General features: G+C 40.2%; 1 protein-coding gene across 1 annotated transcript in view; it reads left to right on the plus strand.

Moving 5' to 3' along the window:
- LOC122789362 (trichoplein keratin filament-binding protein-like) overlaps positions 1 to 26,327 on the plus strand; it is an 823,181-nt gene that overhangs the window by 379,979 nt on the left and 416,875 nt on the right. Inside the window, exon 8 of the mRNA XM_044056751.1 lies at positions 4,101 to 4,276. Within this exon, the coding sequence (XP_043912686.1) occupies positions 4,101 to 4,276 (176 nt within the window). The remainder of the gene's footprint in view (positions 1 to 4,100; positions 4,277 to 26,327) is intronic.

Consider the following 26,327-nt stretch of genomic DNA (forward strand, 5'->3'; position numbering starts at 1 on the left):
CTGCATTCCTTTGCTTAACACCATACCTACCCATCACTTCCTCATTCCCTCTGTTCCCTTCACCAACATGCCTATTGAAATCTGCTCCAATCACCAGTCTCTCACCCTTGGGTACAGTCATCACCACTTCATCCAACTCACTCCAAAATTTTTCTTTCTCATCCATCGCACACCCAACTTGTGGAGCATATGCACTAACAACATTCATCATTACACCATCAATTTCCAGCTTCATAAACATCACTCTATCCGACACTCTTTTCACCTCCAAAATACTCTTAGCATACTCTTCCTTCAGGATAATGCCTACGCCATTTCTCCTCCCATCCACACCATGATAAAACAATTTGAAACCACCTCCGATACACCTAGCCTTGCTCCCCTTCCATCTGGTCACTTGCACACACAATATACCAACCGTCCTTTGGTTCATCATATCAGCTAGCTCCCTCCCTATACCAGACATACTGCCAACATTCAAAGTTCCGACCCTCACTATCACAGTCCTAGCCCTTACCTGCCTTCGGGCATGCCTTCCACCTCTTCTCCTCCTTCGGCCAACAGTAGCCCAATTTCCGCCAGCACCATGTTGGCCAACAGTACTGGTGGTGGTCGTTGTTAACCTAGGCCTCGACCAATCCGGTATGAGTTTCTGTACAGTTTTCTGCATGTGTGATGTTGCAAAATTTTATGCCGGATGCCCTTCCTGACACAACCCTCCCCATTTATCTGGGCTTGGGACTGGCACAAAGAAATGCACTGGCTTGTGCATCCCCAGTGGCTGGGTTACAAAACTGTGAATAACAAATATATCTCAGTAATTCAAAATGAAATAGGAGACACATTTTCCAGCCAGAAGACTTTTGCCTGCTCCTTATTAATGTTTCAGTTTCCTCTAGATATAGGTAAACAGTGACAACTGGACATTCACATTCCTTCACCCTAAGGCTATCTGTAAATACAATGTCTTGTTACCTGTCTAGACATTTCAGATTTGATGCTGTGAAAGACTTTATGAGTTGAAAGATAAGCTGAAAAGTATAGCAGAAACAGTATATGAGCACTGTTCATATTGGGCTAGTCTGGACCCAATGCCAGTACTGTAATGAAAGAACAACCAAAAAAAAAATCTTTCTAAAGTTCTAATCCTTTCCTCGCTTGAAACAAAAAAAAATACACATCTAAAAATTAATAGTTTGGCGTTCAATTGCACAGGAGTTTGCTATACTTTCATATATTCTATGTAAATTACACTCTGCTGGGTTATCACTCAATTCCATTAACTACAAAGTAGGCAAAGCAATCACTAAATATTTGAAAATGGGCTGTTTTGACAATTGCTGTCAAGTAGATGGAAATGCATAACATTTTATTTGCTATCTTTCACAAGTGTGAACTTACTGACCAAAATATGACTTTGAAAATAATGATTATTTTTTTTACTGAAGAGCTGAGAGGCATATTTACAATACTAGTTAGTTCAGCTACTGTCATTGAAAGCTTAGTGTGTAAGGCATATTCTGAAAGTAGTACACACCACAGAGAAAGGCAAATCATGAATTTGTGAGTTTAGAATTTTGTCTGTAGTTTATAAATATTTTGTTCTGCTATAAAATTGTTGATTTGATAGTATGGGGTGCAAATTATTAGTTTTAAAGGTTAGTGCATACTGACAAAAAACTTATTTAGAATAAATAAGAAAATGACAGAAACCAGCCAGAGGTATATAAAGTTCAACAATAGTCTTAATGCTGTTTCATTAGAATGAATTATTTAATATTATACAATGACAGGTCATTAACATTCAAAAACATGCACGCTGATTGGTCACCCAACCAGTGTGCCTGTTGTAAATTGAGCATATACCAATAGAAAAACTTCTGTTTGACCAGACTTTCTTCTATTAATATATGCCAAGGCTTTGCAGTTTACTTGAGCTAAGAGGTCAAGAAGTAGGTATGGAGGGCAGAGAAAATACAAGGAAAATCAGGTATGTCATACAAAGCTAAAGAAATGTACCAGATTTTCCTTGTATTGTTGCCCTGTCTCATAGAGATCTTCCCATCTCGGTTGATTACTTTCCAAAGCACTGATGCACTGCATAAGCATGGGAACATAAGTCCCATATGCATGTGCAGTACATCAACAAAACCACAGGATACAGAAACAATGTGGAAGAACACCACTGCGCCATTATACAAAGTCACTATTTAAGAAAAGTAAGTCATTTTCTTCAGTTATGTCATTGCATAATAGCAATAACTGACTCCTGGGTATGATATATTGAAGATTTACCCATGGTTGCCTTTGTTTAGTCACACTAACCATACATAAATCTTCAATATATTATGCCCAGGCATTGGTTATTGCTACAATTAGATAGTACAAGTGACAACAGTAGATTAGAAAGCCACTATAAACATGTTTTATCAAGTATTTCATTAGTGGTTTTGGTCTGTAAGACCAAAACTAGAAAGGGCTCAATGTTACTGCAACAAGAAAATAAAATGCATCCATCTGTAATTATGCACTCTAAGTCTAACAAATGTACTGTATCATACAAGGAATATAATTTAATAAAGCCAGGAAGGTGTATCAAAGAACACATGTATGTTTCTTGTTTTGTGTGCAAGGGGCCTATGATTTGAAAACAGCCCAAAGGTAAACTTTATCCACCACTGGCCAGATGCATTTTCTTTGGATGTGATGTGGGTTTCAATGCTGTTTCAATTAATGTGAGTTTCAAGGGCAGAGAAGTTTTAATGCTAAGTCTCTTTTCATTATGAGACAGTATTGCTTTGTTTAGCAGATGTCTATTAATGTTTGTGCATTGTGCTATAAAATGTAAAAATAAAATCCAAATAATCATTATAGAAGTAAAGTCATATGCACATTAGTGTTTATGGTAAATGGGGCAAAATAGCCAGGTAATGAGACATTGGAATGGCTGCAGGGGGACTCTGATGCAATATTTTGGTTGTCTGTTCTTCAGTTTGCATTTGAAAGTTGATATCCTACAATTTCATTGGAGTGGGTGGGGTTATGTAATTATATATGCAAAGTATATGTTAATCAGTGTACAGATTTGTACCTATTTTTCATGGGTTTTATCCAGAGTTTTGATGTTTCCAAGTTGAGAGGTATTCAGGGAAGTGAAGTTTTCACATAACCTGTTGGCTAACAGTTTAGCTATGTCCACAGGCTCAGTATATGTGATATCATTAACTACCAGTTTGGCACAAATCTGGGCCTTTCCTTTTAGCTTACGGATGAAACTAAAGAAAGCCTTATGGTTGTCCTTGGTTGAGGAAGCTAATTTGGATTCAGAGTTTGCTTTGTAGGACTTCACAAGAAGTCTTATTTGCTTGTTTAAGCTGATGAGAGAAGGTTTCCAGTTTAGGCCTCACTCCTTCTTACTCTTAGACAGCAATTTATTCCTCTTATTGTAAAGCCTGTTAATGGCAGTTGTCCACCAGGCAGATGTTGCTCTTCCTTGAGGAGTTTGTTTTGGTCCTATCAGGTTCGGCCAAGTCAATGCAGTTATACAGGTGTTTGTATATACCATTGGTGTAGTACTCGGCATAGTTGCCAGTTCCATCTGAGGGGGAGGGGCAGTGAAGATATTTCTACCATCCCGTAAGAGGTGGCTGTAGATATTGATGGAGCTATAGATATTGCTGAACTGGAATTAAGCAAGGTTGTAGCAGAAAAAACTAATGTAGAATTTAAACAGCTTTTAAGTGAATGATAGGATGGTGCCCTGTGTTAAAATAACACCTTTAAAATCACAGAGCAGTGGAAATATTATTTTCAGTTCAGGAAAGCAACAGGATTTAGTAGGAAAATCTTCCATATGATCCCTGTTTTTTTGCTTACCAATTGAATTACATGAACTTTAAACCTGTAAAATCATTGGTGTTCTATTACTAGAACTGGAGAAAATAGAAATAAAGATCCAAACCATTTCTGAAACATGGCAAAAACAATTTTTTAATCTCTTAATGTGTAAACTATTTGTAATATTTTTTATATAAAATATAAGTTTTGTTGCTATATTGATAAGGTGGATTTGTTGACTTTTTTCTTCTTCTTTGTTAAAGGTATGAAAGTATAGCAGAACTACAACATGCTATGAAATGCAGAAATCTAGAGATGGCAGAAGAGAAAGCGTATTCTGATGCTGCAGATCAAACAAGAACTCTGGAGGCAAACCGGAGACAGCTGGTTGCAGATATGGCCATTACAAAGGAATATCTGAATGAGCAGCTTCGAGATGGTAACATTTCCAGTACTTTATCTAGTGGTGTGTAATTAAAGCTTAGTGCATTGGATTATATGTGGCTTTGTGGCTAGTAATGAGATCCTCTTCTCCCCTCTCATTCTGTGAAAAAAAGATCTAACCTCTTTTCAGAAAAATGTTTCAACAATCTTACAAAGTTGAAACTGCACAAGTGCTACTTACTAACTTTGCGACCTGTAATTCTAAGCAGTTTCCTTCATTTTGTATTTCATCCTTTGAGCTTGTTTCTGGCAATTTCTTCAGTACTTTTGCCATTTTGCCAGGACCCTGTCCTATTTTCTAAAGAGCACTCTCACTAAGTGGTAATATGGTTGGAGAGCTACATTACTGCCTCTATTACTTTGCTTTCTACGAAACGAATCATGAAGTCATGGCCTTAAGATGATAGTAATTCTATATATACCAGCACACATTTTCCTCCATGTGTCCTTTGATCACATCTCTAAGCCTTTTATTGAATGACATATTTTACATTAGTTCATAGGTTCATAGGTTCATAGGTTTATACTAGGCTATCTGCCCTAAGGCATTTATAAGCCTAGCCCAAATTATTGTGGCTTACGCCACCTCTTATATGAAAAAATACTGTGCCCATTAGTTTGTTGTGCCTCTGTCCAGCAGTGACCCAGAGATGATTCCCGGGGTAAACCTACGATCTCCCATCCACAGGTCTAGATTTCTCTTGAACAGAGTCAGCGAGGTGCTCTGCCTCACATGGACCGGGATTTTATTCCACAGCATAGGGAGTCTCTGAGTGATAAATCTATCCCTCCAGCACGTCCTATTTATATCCGTGCTAAGGTTTAAGTCGCTTGCTCTAGTGGTTTTGGTGGATTTGGATTTTTGGAGGTGGAGCATGTCCATTAATTCCGGGTAGGACATGGCCTTGTATGTCAGGCACATGTCAGCTCTGAGCAGCCGGTATGCGACTGAATAGAGCTGGAGTTTCTTCAATCTGGCAGCATATGACAGATTTTGGAGTCCCTTTATCCTTTTGGTGAGGAACTTTTGGGGTCTCTCCAATTGCTGCAGATGTCGGGTGAGATACATCCCGAATGGGGCATTGTACTCGATCATTGGTCTGATAAGTGAAGAGTACAGGGGAACAATGACCTCACTAGATCTGGATGTGAATCCCTTCATGATCAGGTGGGCAATGTAGAAGGTCTTTCTAACCACTTTAGCAATGTGAGTGTCAAAGAAAGCCCACTGTCAACCTGGGTCCCCAGGTCCCTGATAACCTCTTCTGTGCTTAGTGGATTGCCACCTATATGGTAGCTTGGGGTTACCTTGTTTTTCCCGAAGGGTATGACTATACATTTTTGGCGTTTAACTTCAGGCCATGGCTCTGGCACCAGCTATCTGTTTCCGTGAGTCCCTTCTGAAGGATATCAGTGTCGATGCACTTTCCACTATGGCGCCCAGTTTGCAGTCATCTGCAAACTTTGTCAGCCAAAGTCCTCCCATGTTGGCCTGTACTTCTGAGAAGTAGATGCCAAACAATAGGGGCCAAGGACCGAGCCCTGTGGGACACCACTTGTGACCGGCTTGGAGTCTGACACAGCACCAGCAACTCTAACCCTGTGGGTTCTGTCCTTAAGCCAGTTTGCAACCCATCTTGTGACATATGGGTTTACATTTAAGCTGGTAAGTTTTTCTACAATACCCGAGTGGGGTATTGTGTCGAAAGCCTTGCAAGGTCAAGGTAGGCTGTATGGACTGCCTTTCCCTCATCAATGGCCTTGGTGACTATTTCAAGAAGTCGACCAAGTTCAAAAGGCATGATCTTCCCTTGACAAAGCCAAACTGGGTCGGGTCCAATGTCTGCAAGTCCCCTATATCTTTGTTTATGAGCTCCATTATGATCCTCTCCATAGCTTTGCAGACTAGACTTGTTAAGCTTATGGGGCGGTAATTACCAGGGTCCGTGAGGCGCCACCTTTGTGGAGTGGGACCACAGTTGCCGTCGCCACTCCTTGGGCACGTATCCTGTGGTAAGGCTGAGATTAAACAGCTGCCTTATGTGCGGGTTTAATTCCTCATTTAGCTCGTGTAGCACACAGCCGGGGACACCATCCGGTCCCATTGATGCTGTGTTTTTAGCTTTAGAGAGAGCAGCTTTCACCTGCGCATTTGAGATGTCCGGGAGGCTACACTCGGCTGGGATAGTTATCTCTCCTTTAGGGGAGAGGGGGTGAAGTTTGCACTGAACCTGTCTGCCAGTATGTTGGCAATGTCTGTGGGTTCAGTGATTTTTGTATCATTTTGGACTAATTCTGAGCATATCTGTGAGTTTCCACCCAGGTTCCTAACATAGCTGAAAAAGGCCTTATGATTGTCCTTTGAATCCATGTTAATTTTTCTCTCAAAATTGGCCTTAGTTGATTTTATGAGTGCTCGTATTTTTTTACTAATAATGATCAGGGGTGACTTCCCTTTTATGGATTTTGTTCTATCATGTAATAGCTTTCTCCTCTTATTGTAAAGTTTGTTAATGGCTGGGGTCCACCAGACTGGACGTTTGCCCTTTGTGGAAAGAGTCTTGGTTTTATTTGGGATTGCCTGATCCATGCAGTCCTGGAGGTGTTCATAGAAGGCATTTGTAAGGGCTTCCGCAGCTTGGGTTGTGGTTTCCTCTGACTCAGGGGCCTTGAAGGATACCACACCATTTAGTCTGCATTATATGAAGGATATGAGGCCTGAAACTCAAATGCCTGCCATTATTTAGTGACTTCAACCTTCAATGATTTGCCAGAAAAGAAAAACATTTGATGAGGAGGTACTGACTACAAACATGAGGCAAAAATCTGGATATAGTGTAAATTTCAGAAAACATTTAAAATATGCATTTTGTTGTTTGAATCCTTAGACCAGAACTTACAATGGATATATGTAAGCTCACTGTGTACTTGAAAGTTCTCCTTTAGTTACATTGTATCATTCTTTGCTTTGTGGTATTTACTGCATAACCACATGTGAACAACAGCTAGAAATTGCATAAGAGTAATTGTTGCAAAATACTGAAAGGAATACCCCACCCCTTTACCTGGAAGGAATACCCCATCCCCTTTACCTGGAAGAAATACCCAAGCTCCTTTACATGGATGGAATACCCCATCTGCTTTACCTTTAGACATAATTTGATTTACTGTTTCCATGTTAAATGTATAAATAGGAGGATTTTGAATGCTACGTGACTAAAATCATTTTCAAATTAATTTAAATCTTATGTATGAATGTGTGTATTTATGTATTTTTTGTATCAGACCTCCATATCCTTCTGAATGGAGCACAGCCAATTGCACCTCCTTGTATAATGTAATGCACAATTTAATCAACTCCAAGGACACAGTACCTCAAAAATTTAAAATGTCCCTTACTTGCAGAGACCTCATTCAAAAAGGCAAGGTGTTTGTTCTCAGTCAAAACTGTAAAACAGCCACTGCAGAATATGTATTCTAACCAGTTTACCTTTATTGGCTGAGCTTCCAGTGATCAAAGCTCTCTCTTTATATACCCATTTTAGACTTCATAAATAGTAGTGATCTGCAGTACAGTTAATATAACAAGGAGGGGAGCACAGCATTTTCAATCTAACATTAACAGATATGTCTCATAGTAATATAACATTTGGAAATCCATTAACCCTGAGATTCATGTAGATTGTATACCGATGAGAAAAGGTGTCATGTTGAGTGGCTTTGGTGTACTACCAAAGATGACTGTGATTCACAGAACTGATCCATAGTAGTCTCAGGTGGTACAGATTCACATCCCATAATGTGTAAAGGCGTCATGTGCAATGGCTTTGGTGTACCACCAAAGATGACTGTGATTCACAGAACTGATCCACAGTAATCTCAGGTGATGCAGGTTCACAATCCCATAATTTGTAAAGGCGTCATGTGCAATGGCTTTGGTATACCATCAAAGACAACTGTGATTCAGAGAACTGATCCACAGTAGTCTCAGGTGGTGCAGGTTCACAATCCCATAATGTGTAAAGGTGTCATGTGCAATGGATTTGGTGTACCACCAAAGATGACTGTGATTCACAGAACTGATCCACAGTAGTCTCAGGTGGTACAGGTTCACAATCCCATAATGTGTAAAGGCATCATGTGCAATGGCTTTGGTGTACCACCAAAGATGACTGTGATTCACAGAACTGATCCACAGTAGTCTCAGGTGGTGCAGGTTCACAATCCCATAATGTGTAAAGGTGTCATGTGCAATGGATTTGGTGTACCACCAAAGATGACTGTGATTCACAGAACTGATCCACAGTAGTCTCAGGTGGTACAGGTTCACAATCCCATAATGTGTAAAGGCATCATGTGCAATGGCTTTGGTGTACCACCAAAGATGACTGTGATTCACAGAACTGATCCACAGTAGTCTCAGGTGGTGCAGGTTCACAATCCCATAATGTGTAAAGGGGTCATGTGCAATGGCTTTGGTATACCATCAAAGACGACTGTGATTCACAGAACTGATCCACAGTAGTCTCAGGTGGTGCAGGTTTATAATCCCATAATGTGTAAAGGCGTCATGTGCAATGGCTTTGGTATACCATCAACGACGACTGTGATTTACAGAACTGATCCATAGTAGTCTCAGGTGGTGCAAGTTCACAATCCCATAATGTGTAAAGGTGTCATGTGCAATGGCTTTGGTATACCATCAAAGACGACTGTGATTCACAGAACTGATCCACAGTACTCTCGGGTGGTGCAGATTCACAATCCCATAATTTTCAAACTGTTCTCAGAAGTACCTAGTACAATAAGTCATACTAGGCACTTCTGTATGATGTACACCATGTCAGTTGCTGTTTCCCTTGTGTTTGTTTCCTGACACTTATGCAGTGTATATCCAAGTTGCCTGTGTTACCATAGGACTGCAACCAGAAGGTGCATACTCATCTCTCATGAGCCTGCTAGATATATGTATCAATTATAGACCTCATGAAGCAACTAGGACAGCTTCCCTTATATAATCACTTTCTGAAAAAAAAAATTATGACGTAATCCATTGCACAAAAGGGTCACTTTTATAAGTGTGTCAGTCTTGGTAGTAATTTAAGTTACTGTGGCAATATTATATGATTGCCCTTAAGCAAGAGAAAATTCAGTGTTGTTAGCAGTAATCATGATAAAAAATGCCACCACATATATAGTGATAGCCCCAGCTCTCTGATGGTCAGGTAGTATGAAATGAACTACCAAAAGGGTGTGTAAAAGAGTGGAAACAACCACAAGTAACAGCCAACAATCCAGTCCTTGAGCCAATAACCTACAACCACAAGTTGAAAAAACACCTTTATTCAATCCACATAAAAAAATCCACTGTACAAAAGTTAATCCACAAAACAGGTGAAATGAAATGAACTACCAATACACTGTAATCTGTAGGAATACTTAGACACACACACACACACACACACACACACACACACACACACACACACACACACACACACACACACACACACACACAGTTAGACTTTGAATGTTGCAGAAAATCATGCAGTTTCAGATACCATATAGACACATGGGTATAGCAATGCTGTAAAAGGTACAAAAGCAGGCAGCAAAACTGCAGTCAGTATGGATCAAGAAAAATGGTCAGGACTTTATCACTGTCCACTAGGTCAAGAGTGAAGATTGTAAAGAGGGTGAATGGATGAGAAAGGATTGGAGGACTGAAGTAGATGCCAGGTACTTACAAAATATACCAGCTGCAGTCCTGACTCAAGAAAACTTTTCTTCACAAAATGGATGGCACTTGAAAAAGATTGTAAGAATAAATGGTAGAATATGAGTCAATGGAGATATTCAAACCAGCACTAGACAGATAGAAAAAGGAAGGTGAAGTGGTGATGTGGGCAGTTAAAATCACTCTCTAAAACCTACAGACAAACAGGACACACCCAGATGTCACCTTCTGCAGAAACCGCTGATACAATGTGAAACATTTAGCTTCTTACTAAATCAATGCTATGACCTTGGCATCTGAACAACTGAAATTGCATGCATTAAAGTTTCTCAATTTTTAACAACACAGATACATTTTCCTCACAAATACTTATAGAAAGTCATGGTTTTACGATTTCAGGTGGAATTCTCCCCCTTATATGTTCATATTAAGCAACTTAGAAGCTCCTTATGTTAATGTGGCCTTGGGAACTCCAACTGGATGAATTTTCAGACTGTAATCCACTCCAAGGTTGTCTTTAAAGAGAGCTACTGAGCAACTTTTTTTGGTGAATCATGTTACATAGTTAGGGTATCCTTTGGAAAAGATATTTATCCATCCAATAGGTTTTGTTAATATTGTAATGTAGCCTTAAATCCCAAGGGTAGCTATTGATGGTGCTTCCATTTATTGAAGGTATAACCGCTTGAGTGGAAAGGTCTTCCATAGCCCTGTAAAGTAAGCACAGGTCCCCACACAAGAGCCTGTAAGAGATAGAGTAAAGAGATATGGACTTTAGTCACTCTGTGAAACTTAATTCAATAACACCCACAGCAGTTGTTATGTAGAGACATTACATTCAATCCATTAAGCACTTGAAAGGAAGACCAAACAGCACAACACTTTTGCTACACAGAAACTTAATCTCAGTTCTGAATGTAAGGGATTTAGTACTATTATTAAGCATTTTAAATGAGAGACAATTATATCAGTTGAGTAACAAAAGTAAAAACAACTTTTTCTGTTTAGTGGGAAAGAATTTTCTCATATTTTAATTTTATTTTTTACTCTGAAGTCTAGAAAGTTGTTGCCCAGCCTGACAACATTCAGGAATGCAGCACCTAATTAACTGATTACCTATCCCTCTCTCTCTCTCTCTCTTTATTATACAGTAGTCAGTAAAAACTAAAACAAAACATACAATAATAAAATAAATGCATAGCTTAATCTAAAGGTATGAAACCATTTGTTTGTAAAATAATGTGGAAAAAAATCATAAGTTGACACAAAATAGTGGTGCAGATTCAATAAACCCTACATGCGCCACTAAAACCAATGTGTAGAGCCACACAGACATGGTAAACACCGTGGCATGCTAATTACAGCATAAACAGCTGAATTGTATGCTAATCAACTAATTCAAGATGGAGGAGCTATTCAGCAAGCTATAAAGCTACCATGTAGATTCAGTGCTGGTTTTCCCTGCAAATTCCAAAACCTATTAGAATACAGCCATGGAAAGGAGTCTACAGTATAAAGAAAGAATGTTAGGGGTTGCTCTTGCTTTAATTCATGGTATGTGCAACAAGCTGAAGTCTATGCTGCTGCTGCTGTTAATAGACCATGGCCAAGAAGAAGAAATGTTTTCAGACCCTGTTTAACTTATTATAATCTACATGAGGTGGAAATTGTAGAGTGCTACAGGGTAGACAGAGACACACTCTGCAACCTCTATCGTCCTCAACTCAAATCAAGGGAAAACAGAGGGGAACCGATACTGGTGTAGACAAAGGTATGTGTAGCACTTAGAATATGAGCTACAGGAACCTTTCAGAGACTAACAGGGGACATGCTGGGGTGTCACAGGCATCAGCATCCAGGATCCTCCATCAATTCCTGAAGGCTATACTAAAACATGCCAGTGACCACATATATTTTCCCCATGACCCGAAGACAGGGCCACAAATATGCAGATGTTCTACCCTGAGGTACTGGGTGCCATAGACTGTACACATATAGAAATCAAAGCACCACTCGGGGAACAGGAAGGGTCTACATAAATAGAAAGGGCTTCCATTCCATTAACTGCCGAGTTGTATGTAATGTTAAGGGAATCATCTTGACTGTGTGTTGACAACCCAGGCAGTTATCATGACTCACATATCTGACACAACTCCCAAATGTATTAGATGTTCACTAGGGGTGATATCCCAGAGGGACATTTACTGAGGGATGCAGGTTATGCACTGGAACTGTGGCTGATGACCCCCATCAGAAATGCACACACACCCACTGAAGAATACCATAATGAGGCACTTGCTCAAACCAGAAACATCAAAGCGCATGAAGTCATAGTTCCAGTGTCTAGATACACCGGGGGGAGCCCTGCAGTACAATCCATGTACATGCACTGAAATGCTCACCATCTGTGCCATGCTTCGCATTATCTTCCTAAGAAAACAGATTCAGCAGACTCAACAAGGGGAAGGGGCACACATCCCACCACCACTGGCAAGGTCAACACAAACACATGCCAGTCAGGGGTCAGAGGGCAAATAAGCAGCTACTGTGGGTGTAGGCAGATGTAGGCATGCTCAGTGTGCCCTCACATTGGCTAAGAGGCAATGTATAGCACACTCACTCACCACCTAAGGGGCTAAAACCTTCATCATATGCACATACATATAGTAAGATTGATGGCAGGCAATGCTCACAACTATTACCTATCTATGTAATGCCTGTGTACACCTAGAATCAGAGAGTCAGCCCTGAACTAAAGCTGTAGCAACTGCCAGATTTACAATGTAAGTGTTGAACCTGGAATAGAACAAAAAATGTTTAATAATAAGAATGGCAGAGCCCTAAATACTGTTACTTGGTAACGTGAGTAAGTAAAAGGTGGCTGATTTTAACAGCAATGACTTCAAGATGTGACAGCAGTGATTTATGTGAATATGTGCCCTCTATGACGTAAAAGGGCTCAGGCATCAAAGATTCACATATTCATACCTCTCAAAAGTACTGATGGTCATTGAATGTCCTAGGTTCGGCCTCATACTTTTGTACTGGCAAATCATTAAAGAGAGAAATTAATAACACATATTTCAGTTTCAGACTTCATATCCCTCAGGAAAATATTAAAAAGACTGATGCAAAAACTGTTTGATTCTATCAGCTGTCTCTAACTTTGTAAGACCAAACTATTTAAAAAGTCTCTCTACTGTTCAGCCTTTGTCCCACTTTTTATGGCTTGGTCCACCTTTTTTGTTCTAAGACTTTGGGAGGCATGTATACATTACAAAAACCTACAAGAAAGCAGTACAATTAGCAAAACAGCATCACAAACACAGATATTTTAAGCACTAACTCAACTATGTACCCTGAGTATCAGACACAAAGCTTATGTATTCCTAAATCCAAACGATAGAAAACAAGGATATGGCACAGTTATCAATTGCACAGGCTGACATAAAAGGTGAGTGCATGTGAGTAAGAAAGACAAACATTTAGTCATTTGGATAAAGTAACAAATGGCCACTGAGACAGAATGAGCTTTACGCCTCATGACTGAACCACCTAGCCAATGTGTGTTTGTGTATCTGTATGGGCACTCCAGGTGAAATTGATGTGTCAATGTCTCTAAAAACACAGCCAAACTCTGTGCTGGCACTATGTCTTGGTATGTTGGACAGATGTGAGCTGTGCATGGTAGAGGTGGCAGTTCATCGTTGTTTTACCAGACCATGAGAACTGGCTCTATCAGGAGTTGCACTGGCACACCCACACCCATGGTCAGATACATTGCTGCTACCTGAATGTGACTAATATCTGCTGGATGAGCTCTCCTCACAAGTCTGCCCAGGACCATGACCCCATGACTTGCTTCATCTGGGTGTGGACACCTTAACCACTGATGGAGCAGTGGAAGTAGTGCCACTGTTGCAGTGTGATTGGGCACAACTACATCAGCTAACATCAGATGATGTGGCTGAACTACATCCACATGGATTCCATCACCCTCCAAGCAGACGTTCCATCACAGACACCACCCATTCCAATGTTTCATTCCACTGAATTGGCAACACGGTGTAGGCAGTTATGTATGTCAGCTTGTGCCACCTCTACAACCCTAAGCTATTCCTTGGAGACACTACTGGAATATACCTGCACCTCCATGATAGCCCTAAAGATATGTTGAGTTACATGAAAAGACATACATGGATCAGGTGGAGGATAGACAACAGGAATCCTTTGAGCACCCCTAACAACTTTCCTGCATGGCACATCAGCCATACTTTGGCTATGGCCAGAGCCAAAAGGCACTGAAGCTCATTACCCCGATCAAGCGTCTCACCCTCCACCTGTCCAATACCTGAGGGCTCACTGGAATGGGTTGGTGTAGGCCTACCGGTTGTGTCTGATGGAATTACAGGGGATGGCTGAATGTCAACCTCAACATCAAATTCAACCTCTGCAACCACCGACTGTGTCTCTGTTTGGTTACCATCATCCTCATCATCATCAGACTCTGCTGATATTCTGACATCAGGTGGTAAGAGTCCTACACTTCCAGTGTCAGGATCACTGGCAGTGCTAATAAGCAACAAACACAGGAAAGAAGTTAATAGCTACACTACTACAATGCAACATATGCTAAAAACAGTGGTGCCACTATTACAGGCAGTACAGCAATACACTGACACCCAGATCACACCGCTAAAATAAATATTTCTGTGAAATGCTCATCAGTACTGAAATAAAAATGTCTGGCATACCTTGTGCAGATGACTCCCCAGTTCCTAGGAAGGATAGCCCTGGAAGAAGTTAAGCAAAAAGTAAGGACACCATTATAACAATTAACAGTAACACAGGGGGTGAAAACATTTTGGCCCTTTATATGTCCATTAACAATACATGTAACAGAAACATGGATGACATGTTCACCCCAAGCCCATGTGTAATGAACCAGAATGTGTTAACTGTATCAACATCTACACCCCCAAAAAAATTGATAAACAAACCTAAGCAGACATGTCAATATTTTACTCTACAAGAAAATGTTCACAATTGACAATCGTTAAACCTACCTGAAAGCTCCTTCTGGGATATACTTGTCCTCCCTGAAACAGCAGCACCAACATCAATTACATGCCATTGTCAACTTTTCCTTGAGCTCACTGGATCCCTGAAAGTAGACAGGAACTCTTCATTTGGTGTCAGTGGTGGCTCTATAGCAGCCTCCCCCCTACAGCAGACATCTGTCCATGGGCCACTGCAGCTGCTCTTTTCCAGGTTGATGAAATGATATCAGTGGCCCTATGAGACCTGATCCTATGTGCTCCTGTGGTCCCAAACAGAGTTGAATCTTCCACTATCTGCTGCCATATTTGCATTCTTCCAGACATATACCCATGGCCTTTCTGAAACAGAAAGCCACCATGTTGCCAAAGGCTTGTAATATGACATAATTCTCAGGGCCCCTGAAGGGAGTTTGTGGGGATTGGAATGCTTGGGTGCCATAGTCCTAGGTGACATAAAACAGAAAAGAAGGATAATACACATACATATCATATAAATAAAAGTCTTGTTTAGATATAGCACATAAGGAAGTAGCTTTTCAATATTACCCAATATTACCCACTGGAGAAAAAAATGCAAACATATTCAAATATAAAAAAGGATTTATGTGGTTTTAACAGTCATACACAAAGCAAGGTTGAATCCAAAACTAGAGGAGTAACGATAGCAAAGTAAACCTCTGTACAAAGGATATTTGTGTAAAATGTTACCATAACCATAGATGTCATTCTCTTCTATGTTGTGGTATTCTTTACATGAAGGATTCCTCTGCCAAAGGTGACCTGATGTCCAGCCAGTATACATACAAGAGCTTTAAAGTACTGCTAGTATGTGAGATGTTACACAAATGGCTTAGGAGTATGTCAGCCATAAAGGCAATGTCCACACACACAATCCTCAGAACTCAATGCCCCAGGAGGAATGCCAGTCTAAGGAAACAAGAAGGTTATCAGACATCCAGAACAAAAGCAGGTGCTGGGGAAAGGAGAGAGGGATAGAATACTGCAACATAGAAGAGAAGGACATCTATGGTTATTTTAAGATTTTACACAATTACTCAATACTGTAAAACTCCACTGCCAATCATGGACAGGTGATCCGCTGTGGCGACCCCTAACCGGGAAAAGCTGAAAGAAGAAGAAGAAGATTCTATGTACTTCTATTGTAATATTGCTGTATTCTTTACATGAGAGAGGGTACCAAACCATAGGAGGAAACCTAGGAGAAAGAAGAACCAGAAGAGCTCTCTAGAAAACCATGAAGAATGGTTCTAGAAAAAACAGCTTTAGATCTGGAGATGGCATGTAATTTGTAATGCTTTGTGAAGGTATGTACAGAAGGCCAAGTAGCTGCTTCTAGAATGTTACTAGTATTCAAACCCCTAAAGGAGGCACCCGAAGAAGCCACTGCCCTAGTAGAATGAGCCTTAACAGGAAAAGAGAGGCTCTTCCCATGGAAAGCATAACAAAAGGAAATAGTCTTCGGAAAACAAGAGGAGACAGTCTTCTTGGAAATGGCAATCCTAGAGCTCAGCAATGAAAAGAAACAAAAAGCTGATCAGATTTTTTATAGCTTAGTTTTATCCAAAAAAATCTGAGTTGTCTATGCAGGTTTGAAAAATCGTCTTATAGAGGATTGTGGTGAAGGTAAAAATGTGGACAAATGAATAAATTGGTTAAGAGACAACTCATTCACAACCTTGGGCATAAAGGTACGCAAAGAGACCCTGATCTTATGGAAAAACAGAAAAGATGGGAAGCCATTAAAGCTTAAAGCTTAGCTTCCCTTCTGGCAGAAGTCAAAGCTAGTAACAGAAGTTTTCTAAGTATAGTGTTGCAAAGAAGTTGTAGCTGCGGGCTCAAATGGAGCCACAGTCAGCTTTTTTAGAACAAAGTTCAAATCCCAAGGAGGAGGAACAGGTTTTCTGGGAGGTTTAATGTGAAGGACAACTTTAATCTAGAAGCCAAAGGGGGAGATAAAGGCAGCATACCTCTCAACTGTCCAGATTTTTGCAGAATGTCCAGATTTTTGCCTTATATTTATGGTCCATTTTTCATAAAAGTGTGACTTTCTGACAAATTAGTGACAAATCATTAAATATTGAAGTTATAAAATAATGACAGATATTTGAGTTTTAGACTTCATACCCTTCAGAAAATTTATGCCAATGCAAAACCTGTTTTTGTATCAACTTTTTAAGTTTGTAAAATCAATATTTAAAAATGTCCCTATTTGTACCAGTTTTTTCATGGCTTTGTCCAGATTTCTTATTCTAAGAGGTTGAGAGGTATGAAAGGCAGAGGCAGATAGGCATAAATGGCTGACAGGTGGACTTTCATGGAGGAGAAAGCCAAACCATCACTGAGCAACTCACACAAGTAGAAAAGAACCAATGCTACTTCCACAGACAGTGGACCCAGATTGTGTGAACACCAGATGGAAAACCTTTTAAATTTAGATAAGTAGGATTTCCTAGTATTGGGTTTTCTGGCCTCCTGCAGTATCCAAAGCATGTTCTCAGAAAAAAAGGTGTCTAAAAGGAATCAGAAGCCTATCATCCACAGAGTCAGATGCAAAGTTGGCAGATACAGATGGATAAGAGAACCTTTGTCCTGAGTCAGAAAAGCCATCCTGTGAGGTAACTTGTGATGACTGCCCTTGACTAAATTCAGAAAAAGAGAGAACCAATGCTGTCCTGGTCAAAATGGAGTCACCAGCAAGATTTTTGGTTTGTCCTGCTGAATCTTGAATAGGACTTTCTGAATGAGAGGAAAGGGGATACATGCATAAAGAAGCATTCCCCTCCATGAGATTGATTGGGCATCCACCTTCCAAACCAGAGGACCTGGGACTCTGGCACAAAAAACAGGAAGTTGTCTGTTCATAGGGGAGGTAAATACATCTAATGAGGAATACCCCACTTGTGGACAATATCCAGAAACACATCCCTGTGAATCATCCATTCTTGCAATTGAGTCATGGACCTGCTCAGATTGTCTGCCGCAGAATTCTTACTGGAAGAGATATAAACTGCCTGAAAAGTGACCTTGTACTGAAGTACCAGTTCCCAAGCCATGAGAGTTAACCTGCACAGAAGGTATGACTTCTTCCCCCCTGTTTGTTTACATACCAGAGAACTGTGGTGTTGTCCGTTAACAGTTTTAGAGGTCCTGGATGGAAAAGAGGATGGAATCCGAGCTAATATGAGGGCTCTCATCTCTTTGATGTTGATGTGCTTCTCCCTGTATCCTCATGGAAGCAAAGGTTGCCCCCATCCTAGATATGATACATCTGTAAATAACTCTTGAGTAGGAACAGCAGGATGCAAATGAAGGTTGGGGTTCATAGAAATCTGCTAAATCCACCAAAGGAGTTCCTTTTTGAGACAAGAGGAATCACAAACTCCAGTAGATGTGCATGTTGCATTCAAACTGATTTCATGTACCGCTGAAACTTCCTCATGTGAAATTTGGCCAGAGGTAGCTTGGGAATCTTGGGATGCCATGAAACCCAGGAGTCTGACAAACTCCCTAGCTGAAGGAGAAGGAAGAGGGAGAAGACTCTGGAAGTAGGAAGTGAGAGACTGAACTTTTGGAGGAGGCAGAGATGCCAACATGATATCTGTCTGCAACCTGCATCACAGGAAGATGTGCTCCTGTGAGGGGGAAAGAAAGGACATTTTGAAATTTATTGTGAATCCCAACCATTGCAGAAGACAAATAGTGAACTGTAGATTTTGTTCAAGGTTCTCTGGACAAGGAGATAGAAAGAGAAGATCATCCAGGTAAAGGTAAACCTGGATACCCTGAAGTCTGCAGTAAGCAATGACAGGAGTGAGACACTTTGTGAATGACCTTGGGGCAGTGGAGAGACCAAAGGGAAAAGTTGAGAACTGAAAGTGCAAGCATGTAACAGAAAAGTAAAAAAAAATCTGTAAAAGGGATGAATGAGAATGTGAATATAGGCATCCTTGATGTCCAGAGAGGCCATGTAAGCCTGAGGAAGAATAAGAGGAAGCAGGGTTTGCAAGGACAACATGCAGAAGGCAGGAATCTTCAGAAAAGTGTTTTGGTGAGAAAGAACCAGAATGGGTCTTCATGGGCCATTTTTCTGGGTATGAGTACATTCTGGAATAAAACCCTCTTCCTCTGAAGAGTGGGGGAATGTCTTGTAATCTTCCTTGATGTAGCAACTCATAAAGCACCTAAGGAAACAGATGCAGTTAGTCTTGAGGTGGTTGTGGAATGCCCATGAAAGAAGAGTTTTCCAGACTATGAAGTACCCTTGTTTGATAACAGCCAGAGCCCATGAGTCTTGAGTAATAGTTTATCAAACCAGAAGAGACAAAGCGAGATGTAGAGAAAGAGGAGTAAGACTGAGATGAGTGTGGCAGTCACAGCCTACTTGGCTTGTCTGGAAAAAGCTGCCTCTGGGCAGGAACTGGTTGAAAGGGCTTAGACCAAGGAGCTCTGACCTCCCTTTTTGTTTTTAGAAGTGGAAGTGAGCTTGTTTTCTAATAGAGAAAATCTTTGAGAGATAGTTTCCCTGAAATATGAGAACAGACAAAGCAAAGATATATTTTAAGTCCCATAGTTCCTTACCTTTCTCCTGCAATGATTTAAACAAATCTGCAGCTACAGCCCCTAACAAAGTACTATTGTATAAAGGAGAATCCATTAATTTTGCTTTGATATCATCTGGAAGTGACTGAAGCCTCACCCAGGAATACCTCCTCAGAACAGATCCAGATGCAGTTACACTAGAAGATGCTTCTGCTGCATTTAATGAAGTAGAATGCTACCCGAGAAGAAGCTCCTATAAGAGACATCACCTGAGTTTTAACATCAGAGTCTGGAAGGTGAGAAACTGCTTGAGTGGCTTGAGAAAGAAGAGCCAAAGCATATGTGGTCATATGGGTTTGGTAATTTATAGCACAGAAAGCTAATGTGACAGATTTATAGACCTTTTTCCCTATTCTTTCCATAGTTTTGCTTTCCTTATCAGAAGGTAGAAGCTTGGTGGATGGCAGTAATCTGGAAGCTTTGTCAGATGCATTCAAAAATGCTGGTAAGACTGGAGGTACAGCAGAAGGCGAAGGAGAGTCCATTTTTCATAGGTTCATAGGTAGGTACTAGGCTATTGGCTCTAGGGCCTAGACAAGCCTATCCAAACAGGTACCCTGGCTAAAAGATCATAATGTCTTTTCTGCATGTCAGAAACCTCAGAGCAGTCCCAGTTAAAGAATTCACTCATTTTAGCTATGGTTTCTCCAAAAGTGATCTCTTCAACTGGAGAATCTGCACCATTGGACTCTTCCTTATGAGAAGCATAGTCAAGGGGGATGGAATATGAGTGGAGTAGGCGAATGATTCATCTTTGGAAGAGCCCTCAGCCTCAGAAGATTCCAGTACCCTAACACTCTTGAGTGAGGAAGAAGTCAAGGGAGAAATGAGATCAGCTGAAGTAGGCTTAAGAGCCATGAGTGCATTAAGCAAGCCTTGAGAAAAAGTTTCCCAAATGGATTGGGAAGTCTTAGGTCCAGAAATGTGCTTGGTTTATTGCTTCTTTTTTTTTTAACCACACATCTGCTTGGTGAAAAGTGGAGGGACCCGACATAGGTCTGCACTCAATAATATTAGTTGGAATATCCTCCCTAACTACAATTTGAGGAATACCCCAAGGGCCTTCCAAAATAACAAGCCTTGGTTCCCCCTGACTGTCTGATGTGAACCTCTGTATTGCTTCCAAGGATATGCCTAAAGCTAATTCCTTGATTGAGTTCAATGTGGTATCTGCTGAAGAACCCAAGCTAGCCTCCAGATGGATCTCTGGGTCTTCATTAACCTCAAGAGAAACCTCAGAGGTAAGAGGTGCAGCTGAAGATTCAGGCCCTAGCATCTTGGTCTTTCTCTTGAACACAGGCTCAAAAGAAGTCCCAGACATGCCCTCCATAATGTCCCTAGCTAAACACTTCAATTTCTGATTTTCTAAGTAAATCTTAAGGGATGAATGATGGCTATGTAGAGTCTTACAGATGAAGGCCTGGCAAATAGAGCAGAATGTGTGGTCATGCATAGGCTCCAAGCAAAACAGTCACAGGACATGACTATCCTTATGTGGAATCTGCCTCCCACATTGGCACTTGCCTTTACTGGATGACATTGAAACCCTCAGAAAAGAAACCAGTATCAAGAGAAAGCTGGAAAAACTCCAACAGGACACTTCTCTGAAAACTGGACCAGCAGCAAATGATTCGGGCAAACAGATCTGGCAATCGAAGATGGTGTTCAGACTGTGTCAGAGAATTTCTAAGGATTGTAAGTGGAGACATCACTTTTATAGCTGATGTACTCCTACACCGTTTGTGCAATGTCTCACTTAATAGCAGTACTTTAAAGCTCTTGTATACTGGCTGAATGTTGGGTCACCTTTAGTGGAGGATTCCCTCATGTGTAAAGAATGCTGCAATATTAGAACAGAAGGACATTTTTCTATGTGCCACACAGACATGGCTCCCACACCTCCAAAACAAAAAAGCAAATGGCAATGTGTGACCAAACAAAGGAATTAAAACTTTCAGTGTATTGCTTTAACTGCTATAAAAGAATCTGTCCCAAAAACAAATGTACACATTTACCACAGATCATTCATTTTCATGCAAGCTGACAGTCACCTGTAGCCAGCACTCCCCTAGATGTGTATATGGGCTAGATTAGAAGGCTAACACTCCTGTGTCATTGACAATATAGGACATTTACATTTCACAAAAATAACAATACAAAGATTGTAAAAAGAAACAGTTGCAGCATTAAAACATGTGATGAAAGTTAATAAGGCTGTACATCTGTGAAAGCAACATGCCCTGACCAAGATGCCTATACCCACCAGTAAACTTCTAAAAATTGCATTCAGATAAAAGTAGTATTTGCTAGTGCATATATAAAAATATTTTTCTAACTGATATCTGAGCATATCCAGTATCTAACTGAAAAAATCAGTCATACCTTATGAAGATCAGAAGTATCCTGTGCAGATAAATCCAAAGTAATAGCAATCTTCAACTGTGTTATCCACATAAACAAGTCTCCTCACTTTCAGATTCTCTAGCTACACATTTACCTTTATATAGTGTAGATTCAGGGGTCTGAGCATGGTGAAGGTGCAAATGAGGTGTGAACTCATTAGAACTGCTGAATCCCAAATTCTTGGCTCCTTGCAGCAAATGTAAGCATAGTGCAGGGACTCTCTCAGTGTTTGTTACTAATGGATTGCAACTGTGAATGACTACTGGTAGGGAGAAGGAAAACATAACAGCAATTCAGATGACCTTACCTCCAGTGAGTATACCAGCCAGGTTAGACTTACAAAATATAGAGGTTATTGTATCAATGTCTTAAAAGTAAGTAAGCAGCACACATTTCACAGTTTCTGTTCAGTAATATCTAACCTACCCTGAACTGGTTGAAAACTGTATATTATTGCCATTTAATATTCTCTGACATTTTAAGAACAATGATACAAAATGCCTTACAGACTGCTTGTCTCAGATTACTGCTCAGATAAGAGAAGATTGAATGCCATAAGAAAGACCTGCATTTCTCCAAACAATAGTCAGAAATGGTTGTGTGATCACTCATTGCACTACATGTACAAACAAATCAGAAGTGTACTACTGTCTTATGTCCTGTTGATATTGTGGATGATTTTGGATGTGTTTGTATGCAAAATGATTTTCATTCTCTGCTACAAATCTGTTTCTGTGGCAAAGAGGGATAAGACACACTTACATCTTGATTTGAAGGTTCATTGATGTGAGTTCAAATCCAGGCTTGTGTACTAACATATATTTTGTAGTGTTGTTTATTTTACAGATTACTTTATAATTTTTTTTTAATGCCAGTATTGCACGATGCACGGCTTACAGCATACACAGGAAATAGATAAACACAAAAGATGTCATGTAATGTACTTCTTTGATAATCAGTACATCAACTACACCTGTGAATCACCTGTGCGTATTGCACATCTGCTTAACACATTGATCCACGCAGCATATACTATTTGTACATCAAGGTTCAAATCCCAACTTTATCTGTTAAGGATGACACCTAATAAATGCTGATGACAAAGCTAAACAAGTTTAGTTTTGCTTACCTCATTTGCACAACATGTACCATCACATAAACTTGGACTATTAGCTCACACAGTTAATAAACAGGATGCAGACACTATAAATTTCAAAAAGGATGCATTGTTGCATTTTTCACTTTCCATCACACACCACCACTTACCGACATTGGGTGGTGGTCAACAAGCTTCCCCAACACCTGCATGCCTAGAACACCAGCAGACTGGAAGAAGACAGTAGACAATTTCAAAACAGATACATTGTATCAAGTGTTTTGGGCACTGCGCAAACACGCTAAGTGGCACTGGGAAATGGTTAACAAACAGAAATTAATGATAATGAACAGGGAAATATCCAACTGTTATTTAACAATTCCTGTAGAAGCAGATGTCAGTGTAGGGTTGTAATACAGATGGTCCTGGGTTCTAATACAAGAAGATCAATATATATTTGTACTATGGTTGCATTTCAATTTATAGTAATGAACAAATATCCAAGTGTTATTTCAATATTCCTGTGGCAACAAGTGAAAGTGTAGGGCTGCCATACACATGGTCTTGGGTTTTAATAGAGGAAATTCCAAACATTTTTACTGTTGTTCCATTTCACTTTATACTAAATATCACTTATAACAATTTAAACATATTTACAAATAATATCTATGCATTAACAGTAAAGCTCATATTAATTTTTATGTCTGTGAGGGATAAGATACCCTTACTGTGTTTTGAAGGTTTAGATGTATGACTGAGGGTACACTGTCTACTATGCTTCTGTAAGAATAATTGTGCTAGCTGGATTTGGGTGGCCCTCACACTTCATCAAGAGATATACACACACGAATGTATAAACAAGGACCTTGTCAGGTTACACATACATGGTTAGCACCTCAATCTGTCCTCTGTATGTATAAATAATTCATGGCTATGTCCGAGAAGCACTTCTTCTGTGGCAAAGATGGAAAATCATCACTGTGGAAGAAAATATTTTGTCTCTAAACATAGGTTTGAATCACACACTGTAAAAATTAATTTTATCAGTGTATGAAGCCAAACCAAATGTGTCAGGTCATGAAATTTATGCCCCCAACATGTCTGCAAAGTTAAATCAGCTAACAGTTATAGCAGCAAACAACCCTCAAACAAATGCCAAGTGTCAAATGAGCCTTCCAATTTCCAAAACTGCTTTTCTCTGTTTGGCACTGTTGCTCTCTGCTTAACATCACACAAACATGGTTGGCATTGTTGTTTGGTTTTCCACAATACCAGTAAATGTGATGACATGCATTGGCGGGAAATCATTATAAGCTATTGCTCTGTTCTGTGGTTAGCCATGCCTGGTGTTAGAAGGGAAGGTGCCCAATTTAGAGCACAGAGGTGGGGTGTTCAGGAGTCCAGAATCTTTACTGGATACATTGTAAAGCACCACAGCCAAAGGCTTTTTTCAGGGCTCCCAGTACAAGTATGAGGCTTGAAATAGTCTGATCAAGACTGTATCCAATGCAAATGGCCTTCCACGCACTGAAGAATAGTGTAGGTACCACTTTATTTACCTAAAAATCACAAGAGGAATACACTGAACCAGTGGCTAAATGAGTTCAGTACTAGCAACATCATACAGTGGTGTAAGTATACTAATAAAGAGAACTTAGATAGAAAGCTAAATATAGGCAAGACTGGTATGAATAATGCTCTTCTGTTCTCTTCTTTTCTTTACACAGCTAATGCAGAAATCATTGCAAATAGCATCTAGAGAGACTGAGGGAAGCAGGGAATATGTAGGCAGCACAAGAGGTATTAATGTAGATTTTAAATTATTATTTTTTTCTTTTCTGTACAGCTGCAGCAAAGTAAGCATGCATATCCTAACTGTAAAAGCAAGTATGCATGCTTTACTCTGTAGCACAAACAAACTTTAGGAGTCAAGTGTAAGACTGAAGTCAGAAGTTGCAGGTTCAAATACTACAAATAACAAGTATAAAGTAGTTCAATCCTTTAAAACTATTACATAAATTAAAATTTACATTAGTGGCATAAATGCCCTATTGTTAACTTTAATCTGTGTAATTGGACCAAGCATATCTGCAGTATTTGCGAGTTGCAAGGATTACTTTCAGTAGTCCATAATTATAGTTTGTTGTTGTTAGAAGGTATACTTAAATGTAACCTTTCAGATAAAATAGTTGTATTATTGTGATAATGCATTGTATATCACATTGTGATGGTACTAATTTTATCTCTTTTCCACTCACCCCAACCCTTATCTCTTTTTTTTTCCTATGTTTAGTCAAAATGTTTCCATGTCATACATCTCTAACAAATCACAAAATGCTTTACTGCACAGGGAGGTATGCCAACACCAGTGGCTCAGCCTCCCCCCCCCCCACTCCACCAGCTCCAACATAGATTCCCAGCACATCTAGGACCTAACCTGGCAATACTGCCTCTGCTGCCCCTGCACTATCTGCCCCCTCAGGTAGGACTACCCTGGCAGCTGGTGCTGTGGCACCCTCTGGAAGTACTGAAAGAGGTGAGAATTTTATGACCCAACAGGAGATGCCAGGGTAGGTGCACAGGGTCATGCACTGCACCATTGGTACACACCTATGCCGGATGGAGAGACTGCTCTCCCACATGGTCCATAAGAGAAGGAGATGTCAAGTACTCCAGCAGCCAGCAGAGTAAGAGGATGTTGATGACAGTCCTGCGAGAGAGGACTAAATTTTCATTGTCCCCATGTTTGATGGACATGGGCTTCTGTTGTGCCCTCCCTAACCCCAAGCATGGTGTCCCCCAATTTTTGTGTTCCTCATCATCCCTTTGTCTTGTCTTGTTTGTCCCATTTGCATCTGCTTCCTCACCTGCCCTACTTCCCTGACCCAGAAATACCTATGTCCCTTACCTAACATTACTTTCTTACTGAAGTTAAACAAGGCACCTGTCCCAAAAAAAAAAATTACAACTATGGAATCTTGGTGGTCGAAGTTCATATTGTTATCTACCTGTGTTCCCAGGTCTTGCACCACTGGGTTTGAGCTTAGGGGATGCTGTCAATGCTGTAATTAGCAGGAAATTCCACTTTGCAGAAGGCAAAAATAATGATACAGTTTTGTGTATCTTTGTA

The sequence above is a fragment of the Protopterus annectens genome, chromosome 14.part0 (assembly GCF_019279795.1).
Source record: "Protopterus annectens isolate FY-2018-M chromosome 14.part0, PAN1.0, whole genome shotgun sequence".
Classification (NCBI taxonomy): Eukaryota; Metazoa; Chordata; order Ceratodontiformes; family Protopteridae; genus Protopterus; species Protopterus annectens.